The sequence below is a fragment of the Triturus cristatus genome, chromosome 5_1 (assembly GCF_964204655.1).
Source record: "Triturus cristatus chromosome 5_1, aTriCri1.1, whole genome shotgun sequence".
Lineage (NCBI taxonomy): Eukaryota > Metazoa > Chordata > Amphibia > Caudata > Salamandridae > Triturus > Triturus cristatus.
Genome location: NC_140587.1, coordinates 484,473,015 through 484,489,854, shown reverse-complemented (window position 1 = coordinate 484,489,854; position 16,840 = coordinate 484,473,015). Strand labels below are relative to the sequence as shown.

The following is a 16,840-nucleotide window of genomic DNA, read 5'->3' as shown; positions in this document are numbered from 1 at the left end:
ACGAGGTCCCGGTCAACTTTCCTGGAGCAGACTTAGAAAATATTTCAAGATTGCTTCAGCAGGAAAACCCAGGAATCCAGGCCAACACGCGATGGAAGGCAGGCGGCTTGGCTCTCGCGGTTGCTCCTGGTCACCTTTTCTACGAACGGACTTAAAAACTTTTATGGAGCTTTTTCTCGTGGGGTCTTTCAGTAGTCCTCATGTAGCTGGATCCGGTGAGGGTTCGCTGGCTTCAGTTTTCTTCTAGTCCCGGTCAAACTCTGGAAGTTGGACCCATGGAGCTTTTAGCAGGATGAACCTGGATGGCTTGGCCGGCTCGCGGTTGAAGGCTGACCCTCTAAGGAGCTTTTTTTCAAAGTTGCTCCAAAGTCCTCCAAACTTCTTGAACTTCTTCCTGAAGTTCCTCAAGGGGTCCCAACGTGTCTCAAACTTACTCCAAGGGTCTGGAAGCTCCAAGATGGTCCTTGAAAGTTGAGGACGTTAGTTCCCACAATCCACTGGTACAAAACCCTTACAAATCCACTGATGGTTCTCCAAGGTGTAGATTTAGTTGGTGATGTTCCAGTTGCGCTCATTTAACCTGTAGCTTTCAGGGAGTCCACTCTTTAGTTCTTTTTCAGCAAAATAATCCACAGGGCTGTAGTTTCAGATGGTGCAGTTTTCAGAGGTCAGGCTTTAGAAATCTTTGCACAGCAAAACTTCTCAGCAGGGCACTTCTTGCTTCAGTAAGTTTCCAGCAGCAGATCTGGAGGGCTCTACCCATCTCAGATACTTATTCCAAGTTCTCTGGGTCATGCAGGAGGTCACTTCTGACCAATGCGAGCAGGGTAACTCCTCAAAGTTATGACCACATCCTGTAGAGTTTGGCATTATTTTGTCCCAGAGTGCATCAAATCTTCCAAATCCATAATGGCTGATTTTCCAGCAAGGATGTAAGAGCTGGCTAAACACACCCCTAAGATGGCTACTTTACTTAGACTCTCCCCCCTGCAGTTCAGAGCTGTAAATGACACTGGCCTCTGCTCTCCTCTTTGAAGACCATGGTTTACGACTCCTCCCCCTGGCCTGGCATTCCTATGGAACAGCACATTGCCCTCCCAACAGAGCTGGTCAACCCCAGCTCTTTATTACCTCTACAAGGCAGCCTGGCTAATCCACTTAACTCTGACCAATCAGGGAAAACCACTGGAAGGCTGAATGTGGACTTACAAACAAGAAAGTCTTATAACTTCTTGTATTTACACTTTAGGAGAAATTCAACAATATGATATTGTTGGATTTAATAATACCATTCTGGCAAGTCTTTGAATGGGATTTCTAGCCCTCTCCTATCCATAGTTATTAATTAATTACTTCCTGCCATGTTAACCTATGTAACAGGATTTGCAATGGGAAAAATGACTTGGGCCATTGTTCCAACACCAGGACTTACAAAAACATATGTTATAAGTACTTGTCTTATATCTACAGGAACCCCACCCCATGTGCTACTAGGAGAGACTTTAGCGGTTCTGAATCTGTAGAAATATTGCAGATCCTCCCTCCACAATGCTCCTAGCATCAAAGTCGAATTTGAATTGCACTGTACCACAATGTGGGGAGTGAAATGTGAAATTTCACTTTACCCAGGCATATAAAAACTCATTTTATAAGGGTGTACCATATAAATACCTGACTCCCCACACCTGGGATACCTAGGGGTGACCTTGGGGGTCCCTAATATGCCACAACATTGTAGGTTATTCACGTGTTAGTGCCCCAAACATCAAAGTCGAGTTTGGGCACCATTTACTTTTTAAATGCAGTCCTGGTACCCAGTACTGCTTTTAAACTGACCTCAGGCTTCAGCAGTGCACACATGCAAGTGCAAAAAGAGCTGCTGGCTTTTAAACTGCCATGCCCCAGGGTACTAGGGACTTCTAGGTAGTTTCAATCCCCCTGCCCTATTATATACTAGGGGCTTATAGTGTAGGTCATGCCAATCACAGGGGTACCCCACCATACCACTGTGTATCCTAGTGTATGTGGGTGTTTTAACTGTATTCTAATGTGTTTCTTACAGCATAGCATTGGCCCTGGGCCTGGTTAGGCAGAGCCCAGAGTCAGTCAGAGCCAGTTACCACCAGCATCAGTCAGCAAAATGTTGGGGGTGCCCAGGGCACAGGATGACTTTGCAACAGAGATATTTAAAATGTCACATAGATTGTCTTGATGCTAATTATGTGTGCGGTCCATAAACAGAATGGTATTTGAAGGAGCTGAGAGTTGTGATTTTTGTTTTCAAGTGTTTGGATTATGTATGAGTGCGCATATGAGATGAGTGGTAAATGGTATATTAGGCCAACCAAAAGTCAGACAAGCGGGTAGTGGGGTGTAATAGTGAAGGGTGGAGGGGAAGGAGGAGTAGTGGAAAGAGAATTGTGAATGGCCATTGAAGCAAGTGCACAGAAGGATGATGTAATCAATGATATGAGTGGAAGCATGATGGAAGATGGAGTAGTTCAAGTTAGCACTTGTTACTGACAACAAAGAAGGGGTGGTGTTTTGGTTGCAGCTCTGAGATAGAATAAATATTTTATACACCGCTCATAAGGTGCTAAAATTGCAGCCCGATCACTTGTTCTTGAGGCAGCATTACAGTCTCATTTGACAACCGCTTTGGAGGTCATTTGTAGTGACAGATGTGATTCTGCCTTCATGAGGCCCTATAATATAAAAGCGAGGCCATGATCATATTCTGAGAGGCCCCTGTGTAGTGTGCATTTTCTAAACATGTGGTGTTCTGCTTAAAGTTTGGGACATGGTGCTGGGCCTTTGATCTTCTTCTGGTGCATTCTGGTCATTGCACTTCATCAATGTTGGGGCTTGGTTGCAGTCGGGGATGCGTGAGCATCAGCAAGGAAAGCGGGTCAGTAGGGTTGCAGTTAGCTCCTGCCGGCAGCTGCAGGAGTGGCAGTTGTCTTCGTGAAAGTCAGATGCATCTGATGGAGAGGCACTTCCAGTGATTTACTGGACATGTTTGACTGGTGATGGCAGGAGCCGTAGGTAAGTGGTTGGCTCCTGCCTGTGTGCACATGCCATTTCTGATTGCACACAGAGGCTGCAGAGCATTGCATCACAATATTGTGTTGTACGTGCAGACCTCAGTGAGTAAGACACAACACAAAGCCTAGTTGTTACACCTGAGTACCCCCTCTAAAGAGGCAAGTACCCACAACATAGAGCAGCATTTCCACTGCAATAAAGAAACATAATTCATAGTTGGAGCGCCAGAGAAGATTTACTTTTATGTGAGTTGGAAAGATTCAGGTAGGCTCACAGCATGAATATTTGTGACTCTAGTAATGAGCTGTATCTTCTATTTCCTCTTCCTTTCTTTGACTTCGACTGTGAGCACCTCACCCTCTCCTAACGTTGTTGAAGGCACCATGCTAATGATAAGCGATTTATTGGTTGTGCCTCTTAGAAGAACTGACTTCGATGATGTGGCTGCTCGAGTGCTAGGAGCTGGACTTTCATCCCGTTTCTCAATCTGGGTACTTTGAGTGGTTGTGGTAGGTTGTCCCGGAGCCTTGCCTTCCGGCTGCTTAGCATCTTTCACTGTGTCATCCTTCTTCTCAGCTTCTGATTGGTCGTCTTTCTTTACTGACTTCTCAGGAGCGTCTTTACTGTTTACATTTTCTCCCTGGAAGAAATAATGGTATACTTATTAAATTAGGTAATTATTTTAAGTGATTTTACATACTATACTAAGGTGGTTGAACGCATGTGGCGGCATTCATTTTCAACAAGCATTGTACAACAAAGTGGAAGCAGAGATCAAAGTATGGTTAAGGATTTTAAAACAGTCAGCTTATTTATACTTTTCACAGATGTAGAGAAACAAGTTTCTATTTGGGGGAGTTGTAAAACCTTTCATTGAATGGGCCTATATTGTAAAGTCTTACAATGCTGTTAGTGTGATTTCTAGGAAACAACTGTAGGTAACAGCAGAAAAATAGGAAATCATGCAAAAACTACCCGTGATCTGCATAATATAGAATCCCTCCGAAACAGAGAATTAGCAATAAACTACAGACCAAAAAACATAAATGACATGAAAATCGTATTTCCCAACCAGGAGCGACACTTGGGTGTCTTTCAATGTGACCCTCAAGACCCGCAAATCTCAGAGAGGCTAATATCATACAAAAAATAATGGTGCAGGAGAAATTTAGAGGTTCCCCTGAAGTAAATCAAAATCTGCTCATATGTTTTTTTTAGATTTGATTGTGCTTATTAAAAATATACATTTGCATTCTTTGTACTTTTCAGTATTTTATTCATAAATTATTATCAATGTACACTTTTGACATGTTATACAACTTTAGTTTGTTTTCTGTAATAAATAAAGTTAAACTTAAACAAGTATTGGCATAGCCAATAGGTCTCGCTTTTGGGACCTTATAAGTATTTAGTTATGCAGCACAATATCCTTGGCGCAACACCATCAACTGTTGCATGACTAAACACTTATAAGGTCCCAAAGGCGAGACCTATTGGCTATGCCAATGCTTGTTCATAATTTCTACACTTCGACCACATAGAGGTGTGAATTGGCATATCGTGGGCAGTGCTTCTTAGCAACAACCAGCATATATGTATAGTAGTAATGCATCTGACATCATTTGTAAGTACTCCTGATTTCGTCATTGTGTTTTAGAGCTTAATGGCATATGTCACTTGTACTCATAAAATACTGCATGCCTAAATGCATTCTCGTTATTTCTGTAAGCAAACTAACAAAGGAGAATCAACGTTATGTAACCGTACTTGACGTGAAGCACTGTAAATGACAATTAATTCTGCTAATCATAGTGTTTTAAACCATAAAATAACATATGGCAAGTATACACATGCTTGCTTTTTTGGACAACCGTGATTTGCCAGGGCACTTCCCGAAAACCTCAGGTCCTAGACAAATCGCAAAACCTTCATTGAATCAGAGTATTTCTGAAAGTTAATGAAAGGCACAACAAAAAACGTATGCAAAGATTCGAACGAAGGCCAAATGTGCTTCTTTCAGAGAGTTTGTTATGCTGTGTAGTGTATACCAAGAAAGCAGGGTGTATGTTATGTTGTATAACAAGCAACAACATAACTACTGTCCTCGGTACACGTACACAACAACATGGACAAAATGTCATCATTTGGAACTCCAGTTAGTCAATAAACGTCCTTAATGGCCTGTGCGAACTCCCCATTGTCTTCTGACCGCAAACTGAGAAAATGTGTCCTACTAAAATAGCCGTCAGCCAGCTTATGTCAGGTTTCCATGTTAATGAAAAAACAACCCGTTTCTATATGGCCGCCAAATTCTAGGCAAAAAAAAGAAAAGCTATCGTCTGCTTTCTATGTCTATGAACCCAAAACAAAACAGGGTGTATCAAGTTCACATATCCTGGGTTCATTCAAGTACACAATTTCAAAAAGAACATGATCCTCTCAAAGAGCACGTTTGGTTGAACAGTGATCCTAAAGTACAAATTACCTTAAATGTTTCTTTGTGATCCGTTCCTTACCTGGATTTCCCCACGCCGCTCTCTCCTATCATAAGAAGCTTCAATGTAGTGACCTCTCCCATACCTGCAGGTCACTCTCTGCATCCCACGGCTAAAGCAAGAACTTTTTTGCTATTTTACCTGAGACTTTCAAAAAGTCAAGTCCGGCTTTGACGTCACACTGTGTATGTGCGCAAAAACGGCATATACATGGGTCGGGACTTGTCTCTCATTTTAGAGTCAGGTAATGGCGGAGGATAGAAATGCTAAGGACACCCTTGCCTCTCTCCAAGATGGCTCCCCTCGGACATGTTTGTGGCTTTTAATCAGAGTAACGTCAGTGCATTCCTACACGTGGCTTTAACCCTGTCAAACTGTTCCCGTTTGCCCATGTGCATTGCACGGCGTTGAGAAGTCGTTTCCATTCAAGATATGATGATGGCGCAGTTACAAATTCTATGTCAGGACAGGAGGCTCCGATTATGCTTTCTCATTTCTTTATTTGAAATGCTCAGCAGCCAATCAGAAAACCGTTGTGAAAACGAAAAACTACAGTACCCATGAGTACCAGGGTACCACGTGATCAACCATAGAGTCTCACATATAAAAGATAATGAATGTGAAAGTACGCCCTCTTTCTTTGCTGCTCCGCAGCCAGTTAAGTGCCTTTTATTATCTCTCTTGCTACTTTGTATTATTGTTGCGCTATTTTTGGTATGCCGCTTTTAACGTGGTTACTTCATTGAATCAGGCTTTGCTACTTTGTTGCGCTGCATGCGTTGCCTAGCGCTTACGTGTGTCTTTCGCTCGCGGCTTTCAAACGCGCGGTGCACAGTCTGGGAGCACGGTGTCACCTCCCGAGTTCCGGACGCTCGTCGGAGCGTCCGTAGGCATTTTTTCTAGTGGAGTGGGAGTACGGGGGCAGAGGGACTCGCGCTAGCGTGCGAGCTCCTCTTTTACACCTATCTCGAGGCGGCCGTTACCACGCATGCGCGGCGGCCATTTTCTTTGTTTATTTTCCGTGTTCTACACGGAGCTTTCCTGAATCGGTTGTTTCCACACACCGCTGCCCACTGCCTCAGAGTTTTACAAGCCCCATTGACGCCCCTCGCTTATTCAAGGCTTTGGGCTGTATAATAGAGCATAGGCACTGCCTAGAGTGACATTTCAGCAAGCCCTCCCTCCACAATTTATTTATTTATATATTTGGTAAGGTTTTTTCTACCTTTCCTTTTGGCTTGCTGTGGGGTTCTTCACTCCCCCTGAATTGTGCCTTTGGCATATTTATATTTTATTGGAGTATCATTTTGTGGGCATTAATATCACAGTACTGTGACAAAACATGGAAGATTACTTTGAGGATGATGATTACTCCTTTGAAGATGACGAGTCTAGTTTCCTAGAGCAGGATTTGGTGGAGGCTCTGGACCAAGGGGTTCAACACTCCGTAAATAGAGCCCTTGGCAAGGCTATCAATCCTCTAAAGCGTCATTTGACAAACTACGCCAAACAACAGGGTTGGTTTCCTTCTTCACGATTATCGAAATCTCCAGCGAATCCGCATAGGTCGGATTTTAAACGACTGGCTAAATCTTTAGCTTCCGACAAGGCTTCTTCAGTGCCATCGTTGGGCGCTTCTGCCTCTGCTGGACTTTTGTCAGACACTGAAGGTCCTCCTTCGGACCAGGATGTTCCTCCTCCTCGCAAGAAATCTCGTAAGGAGCATTACGTAGATGCTCCTACTCATCCTCAGGTCCTTACCTTTGAACCTTCTGAACTTTACCATCCCCATTCATCTTCCTGGCTTCCTTCTCCTGCGGTGGCGGACTATGTTCAGGCGCACATTCGTCAGCCCTTTGAAAAGGACGTTCGGGCTCGCCTCCGCTCTGAGTGCCCTCGCCCGGATCTCGCTGACCATCTGGCGGACACTCCGGAGATTGATCCCACAATGCTTTCGTATCTCAAAAAAATTGCGAAGGATCCGAAGAAGGGTCTTGACAGATCCTGGCGCTCCTGTCAGGATAAAATGCTGGATTTATTGGGCCCACTCACCAAGATTCTTGATCTTGGATTTCAAGCCAAGGAATCTTCCTCCCTTGTGGATCCTGACGACCTGATAGAATGGGCTCAGAGAGCCATTTGCCAGTTAGGCAACGCTAATTGTGCTATTTCGAGCGAGCGTCGTCGCTCTATTCTTCTAAAAATAGACCCAAAGTTGGCAGAACTCTCAACTTCCGAATCTGGCCCAGTGGCACAGGGTCTTTTATTCGGCCAGCCTTTTCTTAAAGAATTAACAAAGTTTGTGGCGACCTTCAGCGGACTTGATAAGGCTCAAGCTTCTATAAAACGTGCACTTCGCCCGGTTTTTGCCAGGGCCGGACGACATAGGGGACGCTCGTTCGGCCGTGGCGCTCCTAATACCTCACAGAGGGGTTATCAGTCCCAGAGAGGCAGTGGTCAGGAGGCTGGATACAACTCCCGCTCCATTTTTTACCCTTCCCGTAAAGGGAGAGGTCAATTTAGAAAAGGCCATTCCGGCGGAAACCAGGGTGCCTATCACGACTCAAACACCTCAGGTGAGTTTGATTCCTTTTTCCGAGGTGGTTCTGGGGGGCAGAATACGATTTTTTCTCCACAACTCGCGTCTAATCTCAAATGATGCTTGGGTTCTGCAAACTGTTCAGGGTTTCAAAATAGAGTTTTATCAGTCCCAGCATCAATCCCTCCCTCCACATCGACTAAATTTTTCTCTTCAGGACCAAGGGTTTATCTCGGCGGAGATAGAATCTCTTCTCAAAAAAGGAGCAATCATTCCAACTCTTCCCCATCCACAGGGGTTCGTCAGCACTGTTTTCCTGGTGCAGAAAAAAGGGGGCGGAAATAGTCTAGTCCTAAATTTGAAGGATTTCAACGGAAGTGTTGTTTACAGACACTTCAAGATGGAGGGGATCCATCTGTTGCGCGACCTTCTTCGCGAAGGGGACTGGATGGTTCGCCTCGACCTCAAGGATGCGTATCTTTCTATTCCCATCTTCGAGCCTCATCGCCGATTTCTTCAATTCAGTTGGCTGGGGACTTGGTACGAATACACGGTTCTTCCATTCGGCCTCTCGTCAGCACCTTGGTGCTTCACGAAACTTCTGAGGCCCGTCGCGGAATGTCTGCGTGCTCGGGGTGTCCGCTTAATAATCTATCTAGACGACATTCTTATCATGGCGGACAGTCCCCTCACAGTCTTATCACATCTGGAGTGGTCTATCGACCTCTTACAATCTCTCAGTTTCCTCGTCAATCCTCAAAAGTCTATCTTGACCCCTACGCAGGTAATAGAGTTTCTGGGTTTCCAGGTGAATTCCCTTTCCTGTCAACTTCTACTACCAAACCAAAAGATTCGGTATATCAAGAGGGAATTGCGGTCGGTCCTTTCCAGACAGACTGTGTTGTTGAGATCGTTAGCACGAGTTGTCGGTCTACTGGCGTCCTCCATTCAGGCGATCTTCCCGGGCCCTCTGCACTACAGGGCACTTCAAAGGTTAAAGATTCGTCATCTCCACAAAGGTCTTCGCTTTTCCGATCTGATTCCTCTTTCCGAGGATGCGAAGAGCGAGATGCAATGGTGGTTGGACCACATGGAGGCCTGGAATGGGCGAGCCCTGTTCGGCTCCTCTCCGGATCTGGTGATAGAATCCGATGCCAGTCTATGGGGTTGGGGAGCCCGGTGCGGTCCCGTCTCGACAGGGGGTCGATGGTCCTCCCAGGAACTATCCCTTCACATAAACTGTCTGGAACTCCTGGCGGGTTCCTTTGCGATACGCTGTTTTTCTCCTCTTCAGTCGAATTGTTGCATTCTTCTACGCATGGACAATGTTTCAGCAGTCCGGTATGTCAACAAGTTAGGGGGAACGAGATCCAAGATTTTGGCGGAGATCGCCAAGGATTTTTGGCACTTCTGTCTTCAACAGAAGATCACAGTTATTGCCGAATATCTACCCGGCTGTCACAACCAGATTGCGGACTGGAACTCTCGCCATCTTCGCAACTTCAGCGATTGGCGCCTTCATCCTCGCATTTTTCGCATTCTCCGTCGGACTTGGGGTCAATGCACCTAGATCTGTTCGCTTCTCGCCTAAACACTCAGCTCCCTCTGTTTTTCAGCTGGAGGCCGGATCCGAAAGCCCTAGCCACGGATGCATTCCTTCAGACCTGGCCGTCGACTCTTTGTTACGCCTTTCCCCCGTTCATGATGATTCCCAGGGTTCTGGCCTACTCGAAACGTTTTCAAACAGAGTTGATTCTAATCGCTCCACTGTGGAGAGCTCAAGCGTGGTTCCCGGTTCTTTTGGAGATGTGCTGTGCGGTCCCGTTCCTTCTTCCCCAGAGGTGGAATCTGTTGTTGGATCCCCTGGGCAATCCGCATCCCCTTGTTCTATCCGGCAATCTCCTTCTGTTGGCGTGGCGAATTTCGTGGAGCGCTGGTCGCTCCCAGGCCTTTCATGCGATGCTTCCAAATTCATCAGTGACGCCTGGTCTCCCAGTACTCACAAACGATATAGAGCCTCATGGAAACGATGGTGTGACTGGTGTGTTCAGCGGGAAGATGATCCCGCTTCAGCGGATGTGGCTATGATTATTAATTTTCTAGCCTCTCTCGCTTCCTCTGGTTTGGCTTATCGCACGGTCAACAACTTCCGTTCCGCCATCTCCGCGGCTCATGTTCCTATCAATGGTAAACCTGCGGGTGAGCATCCCTTAATTTCCGAATTACTTAAGGGCATTCGTTTGTCAAATCCTCCGTGTCCTAAGTATGTCTCGCTTTGGGATGTTTCCATTGTTTTGAAATTTTTGGAAGCCTGGCCTTCTAATTCTTTGCTTTCCCGCAAGCAACTCTCTGCCAAACTGACTATGCTGTTATGTCTTGTTTCTTGCAAACGAGTCTCTGATGTGCGTGCGTTAGACTTGGCAGGTCGCAGTTTTACACCCGAGGGTGTCACTTTTCTTATTTCTAAACGCAACAAAACGGCTACTTCTTTTGTTACCTATCCTTCATTTCCTCACCATCCCAACCTTTGCGTTGTTCAGTGTGTCAAGGATTATGAGGTATGTACTGCCCCTTTACGTTCAGATCCACAGGGTCAATTACTTATTGCTTTGCAAAAACCTTTTCGTCCTGTTACGCCTGCTACTTTAGCGCACTGGGTTAGATGGCTCTTGTCTGAGGCTGGAATTGATGTTTCCATTTTTGGTGCTCATTCGGCTCGTGGGGCTATGGCCTCTAAAGCGTTCTCGATGGGTGTTTCATTATTGGACATCATGAAAACCGCAGATTGGTCTTCTGACTCTGTGTTCAAAACTTTTTATTACAAACCTATTGAACATATTGCTTCTGTAGTGGTGGATCAGCTTTGAACAAGCATAATCAGAGCCTCCTGTCCTGACATAGAATTAAAAATTTGCAAACATTCGTGACAAGAATTTTCAATTCTATTAAGGACAAGGAGGCGAGGATTATCCCACCCAAAGTCATGATTTGTTCTCATGTTTTTCAAAAGTTATATTTGCATTTGATTTATGTTAATGCATTGGTTTTCTCTCTTCTTATTCCCCCCCCCCTTTTGTTGAATTCACTCTCTTTATGGGATGAATATTACGGCTGTACATTTCTTTTCAGGTTCTGACCCGAAATAACGACCCTTCTGTTCCTCCGGCTTACTCTGCTTGGATGGTCTGCTGCCTCCTGTGTTCTGCGTTTGCTGTTTCTTCTATCGTCAGGGTGATCACCGGCAATTGCTGATGGATTCTTCTACCTGGCATTCATCGTCTTTTCATTGGACTTCCTGTTTCCTGCGAACTGTTCCTCACCAAAGAAAGAGGACGTACTTTCACATTCATTATCTTTTATATGTGAGACTCTATGGTTGGTCACGTGGTACCCTGGTACTCATGGGTACTGTAGTTTTTCGTTTTCACAACGGTTTTCTGATTGGCTGCTGAGCATTTCTAATAAAGAAATGAGAAAGCATAATCCTCGCCTCCTTGAAAATTCTTGTCACGAATGTTTGCAAATTTTTAATTGCGAAGCAGTGTAATTCGTGAGTAGTGTATATTTTCTAGACCGAAACTGTCGTTATTAACTCACCCACGGTGCATTCGTTACAACGTTTGGGGGCAATTTATAGTCGTGATTTATGCATATACCTTACCGGTTGGCACGGAATTTGCTAAAAACAGCCATGTTATTAATTTAGCCCAGCGGTGAAAACTTATCATGGGAGACGAACTTTGAATATGGGGTTTGCGAATAATAACTTTTGCAGGTTAACAGTTATGTTTTATGTATTAGTGCTGGAAAATAATTAACCGCAGCTGCTCTTGTTGGAATGGAGATGGATGAACAGAGCTGGAAATTATAACAAGCATTGGCCGCACGAGCGCCTCGCGCTCAGTATAGAGAGGCGGGGGGGAGTGGAGACCAGCAGAGTGACGCGATTGGGGGAGGGGGAGGGTATTGAAGCACGGAGAGAGGCATGCAAGGCTTAATGAGCCTTGACAGAAACCCACATGGCGGCTGTGCGCGTGCACGCGCACGTGCACGCAAGCTTGAGGCCAGGAAAAGCCTCTGGTAGCACTTTTAAAAGCCCGTTTACTCAATTTCTCGCAGAGCAGCGCATGCGCTGGCTCAGCGAGACCTAAAAATGGGCTCAGCACTGGAGGTGGAAAAGCCTCAGCGACCAGGAGGTTAAAGAATTCATAGGACATTTTATAAAAATGGTAGTTTATTAAGGTTGGTCCTGCTATACGCATCAAACATTCAAATAAAGAGATATTAGCTTTATACTGTCACATATAACCCCCCAATCTGTGAAGAGTTAAACTCTCTTTGGAGACTATTAAGTATTTGAATTTTTCATGTGTGTTCCTTCAAAAAAGTATGAAAATCTACGCCTTTAGACAAACCATTTGAAACATGTCTTCACTGTAAAATGTACTATTTGGTCTCATTTTCTCATAATTTCCCAGGAAGACCTTGACCTTGCACACTCCAATTTGAGCTGGTATTTAGGCCTGACCAGTATGAAACTTCATGACACGGCAGAGATGGACACACCGTTGTCACTTGAAGATGCAAACATTGGCAAAGCCAATGGGTATGGATTTTTGTTATTGGGAGTCTTTAGTAATGGTTTGTTGACTCATTGTTGAACAGATTTAATTAGCAGAGTTAGTCTGGAACCTCAAAGAACAGTCTTATGGAAAGGAACAAGATTAGGGTTGCATTGTAAATGGTGAATCTAAAACGCACACAGAATAAAAAAAATAGCATTGCTTATACTTTGACTAAAGGCAGGTATATTATCTGTTGCATCTTTAAGAAGCCTTCCTGTGCGTTTGACTTTACCTTTGAACAAAACAAGCTATAACTTCAACAAAATATTTTCAGACCTCCAAAGTGAAATTATAGTAATTCTTTACAACAGTGTAAAGCATCAAAACTGCACGCACTTTCTAAACAAAAAAATCCATAAACCAGTAATTTCACATTTTTTAAGCAAAGTAATCTGCACTATATAAAATCACAAATACATAAAGTAAACATATAAAAGACCAAACTCTCAGTCTCAGTTAAAAGCGACTTGACACATGTGGAGTCTAACAAGAGTGAAGTGTCACTTATGCCACGTCATCAAAACGGAAACACCAAAGGGACACTGCAACCATCCTCAAAATGTCATGTCCTTACCAGACAGCTCATCCGCGCACTGGCAAGCAATGAAAACCAAAGGAAGCTGACATCTGAGGGGCTGATGCAAAGCACTCTCTTTGTACTACTACTAATTTTACATCTTTGTAAAGCATTGATAGCATGAGGTCTGCAAAAACAGAGCTGTCTGTAGAAACTTAATGGACGTGAGACTGCCCACGTTACTTGATTTTGCACTGCACACGAGCGCGGCATAGATGGCGTCCCTCAGGAGTCGGGGCTGCAGCTACTGTATAGAGATGCATCTTCCTATTTTAGAGGGAAATGTCAGTGTACTGCTGTGTCTTCCTACACACCTGGGTCCCAGCATACAGCTGTGTGCTGCGTTTCTAATGAGAGAAAAGTGGCTGCCTTGTTCGCCCATTAAAGCGATCTGAAAAGCAAATGCTGGTGCAGCAAGAGGCAGTCGGTGAATGTCAGAGTGACACAGAAGGCGTCAAGCTGCAAGCGCGAGGCTCCTGTCCGCCGTCGATAAAAGCTGAACCGCTGATGCCTGCTCGGTCCCCGCTTCTCGACTCCTAATCTCTCGGGCATTAGAGCTCCCAATTATCCACAAAATGACTTTCTTGATGCGTTTTCTTGCTTGATCCTTTTTCCTTGCGGAGCCTGAATCATCGTACGCGCCCTTTAGGTACCTGGAGATTTCAAACGCTCGAAGTGCGCAATACAAAAGCTCTTAGCGTAACATATGTCAAATATGACCTGATATCGAGGCGATGACCTAGGCTGTAGAAGAAATACTACAATTAGGGACATACATGGACCTACACAAGACGTAGGTATACAACGAGGATGGGTGCCCCCTTACACAGGTGAAATGGAAACAAGCGTTGGCCGCGCGCGAGCAGCCGCGAGACGCGATATGTGGTGGGGGAGGGGGAGAAACGGGAGTTGTGTGCGCGCATGCGTCATTGCGATCGCGATCGCTCTGAAAGCGAAAGTGATCGCGATGACGCACGAGTTTTCAAAGTGCTGCTGAAGGCTAGCGGTTTGCGCGTGCACGGTCACGTGAACGCAAGCGGTAGGCCAGCCAGCAGCACTTTGAAAACTCACATACAAAATGTCTCTCCGAGCCAGCACATGCGCTGGGTTCAGCGAGAACTAAAAAAAACTTACAAAGGAGGAAAACTGTTTTTTATTGGATAAGAGATGCAGGTTCTCCCCCTCCATAAAACAACAGAACTTTGATACCGGGGACCGAGTGACAAAAAGGAATGGAGTTTCCAATATACGGAGTGCAAAGGCATCATGCAGGGAGACGCCCATTTTTTGCAGACTCGCATAATGAGTCTGCTCCCTAAACTATTGACGTAGCACATGTTTTCCTGTTTCCACACACACAACACATGTAACACCGCAAACGACGTATCCTAGGAAGGGTTCGGCTGCAGTAGTAAGGGACTGTGTAGATTTTACACAAGGAAGACTGTGGGTGACTCCACACCAGGAGCGCAGGTAATATTGAACGCTTGTTTAGTTGTCACCAACTGCCAGCTAAACATGACCTGAAGCGGAATAGCAGTGGCCACCCTTTACTCTGAGTGCAGGTGCACTTTGGGTGCATCCCCGTACCAGAACAAGCATTTGAAATGCAATCGGTCTCGCCTTTGGGACCTTATATGTATTTAGCTGTGCGTCACATTAGCTTGGGTGCTGAAACATCTACTATTCTTTAACATGGAGGGAAGGTAAGCACCGAACTGCGTGACACGCCAGGTATGGGAACAGATGGAGAGAAATATTGCCTTTCAGCGGGAAATGGTATAGTCCAAAGCTCTGTTCAGGGCCTTCGGTGGTCATATCACTGAAAATACAACATTTGGAAAAAATATTATTGTCTACGGGTGCTCGTGGAAGACAATTTCTATGGACTGGAATCTAGAGGATGCTAAAGTGATTCTTGTATTTTACTGACCTCGGCTGGTCGTTTTTGATCAAAAAAGTTAAATAGAGGCAGTTGCCAGAAAAATAGAAAAAAGGAAGTCCCTCAGCAGAAAGCAATTCTGGTATTTTACTGACCTCTGTTGGTCGTTTTCTATCAAGACAGTTAAATAGAGGCAGTTGAACAGAAATAAAGTCCCTAAGCGGAAGCAGACAAGTCCTAGGGCTGATCACCAGAGCCCACAAAGTACATACACATATAAGTATATACTAAAGTATACAAAGAAGTCTCGAATGCTCGACCTAAAAAACAAGGCTCTTCTGTTGAATGTTGCTCAAATCGTTGAGCACTTCCTCTGGTCTCATAGATCGTTGAGTGAAGCAGGGAAACACGTAAGGCAGCATAGACAAAACAAACAGCGAAAAGTGGGAGGTTGGATAAGCAACCACTCTTTTCACTATTCCTAACCTTCACTTCTCACACACACCAAGCGATGTTCATTTTGAGCAATGTCCGGTCCTGGTGCATTAAACTGACTTCCTCTGTCCAAGATACCTAGATTGTATCATAATTCCACATTCCCCGTGTGTACTCTTCTCTGTACTCTGTTGAGCGATGTTCTTCCAAAGGTGTTGCAGTAAAGGGCAAACAGCTATTATACAGTGTGAACCTCACAGTTTGGTATTTGTGGGCTGTTTTATGCCCAAACAGCCAGTGCCTGAAGTACTGATGGACGGCTTTGTAGGAAAGGCAAGTTGAATTGCAGTTGAGTGTATGTGATTATCCCTACAAATACTTGTGATAGTGTAAGCACTCACTGAAACTTGAGGGGAGAGCTTGGAGTTCAGGGTTCACAGCCCCAAGTCAGTCCTGAATTTCCACTTTAATCAGTCCTTTCATCCTGGCTCTATTTTTGATTGCACATTTTGGCAGCTTCTCTCAGCCAATTATCGCAAAAGCAAAGCATGTGGCATCATTCATGAGTGCCTCGCCCTCTGACATGTGTCACAGCCTCATCAACATGGCACTTATTTTAAAGCCCTGCTCGATAAAACAATGCCACAGTGGATGCATTAGTGACACAAGGTGGGTCCCCGCTGATCTGCAATCCAGGTTAAGAATCGTAGCACATCGCTCCCTGTAAGCAACAGCAACGCTGTTTCAGTGATTCTCTGGGGACTGCTACTAAAACTAGTACACCTTAGATTTTAAAGCTGCAGGTTACTGCCACTAAAACACAGTGTGGTTCCCTGTTGTATCATACTCTTCCTGAGGCCAAGAACCACAGGGTACATACAAACTGTGTGATATTAGACACACTTATGGATACCAGTTTTTGCACACCCATTTTGTTCTAATTGTACAAGCACTTTTGTGAACAAGACCCAGTATTCATTTAGTTGTTGCTGCTTTTGTTGCCTGCGTGTTTGTGTTTCCTATCAATCAGACACAGCTTCGTGCTTTCAGTAAAGAAAAGATACACTCGAATGACGGCTTTACACGTTATCACCCTAAATGTCCAGGGTTTCAATACCCCCCTCAAGCGTAGGGCGTTGACAAACTGTTGTGGATGTCCCCCTTGTTCAGGAGATCCACCTGCTCCGGAACGATGCTAGATGCATGCACTCCTACTGGTACCCCACGCAATATCCCCTTACT

General features: G+C 44.9%; 1 protein-coding gene across 1 annotated transcript in view; it reads right to left on the bottom strand.

The window, feature by feature from the left end:
• Positions 1–2,183: 2,183 nt before the first annotated feature.
• CNGB3 (cyclic nucleotide gated channel subunit beta 3) overlaps positions 2,184–16,840 on the bottom strand; it is a 966,824-nt gene continuing 952,167 nt past the window's right edge. Inside the window, exon 19 of the mRNA XM_085604101.1 lies at positions 2,184–3,685. Coding sequence (XP_085460227.1) covers positions 3,359–3,685 — 327 coding nt within the window. The 3' untranslated portion in view covers positions 2,184–3,358. The remainder of the gene's footprint in view (positions 3,686–16,840) is intronic.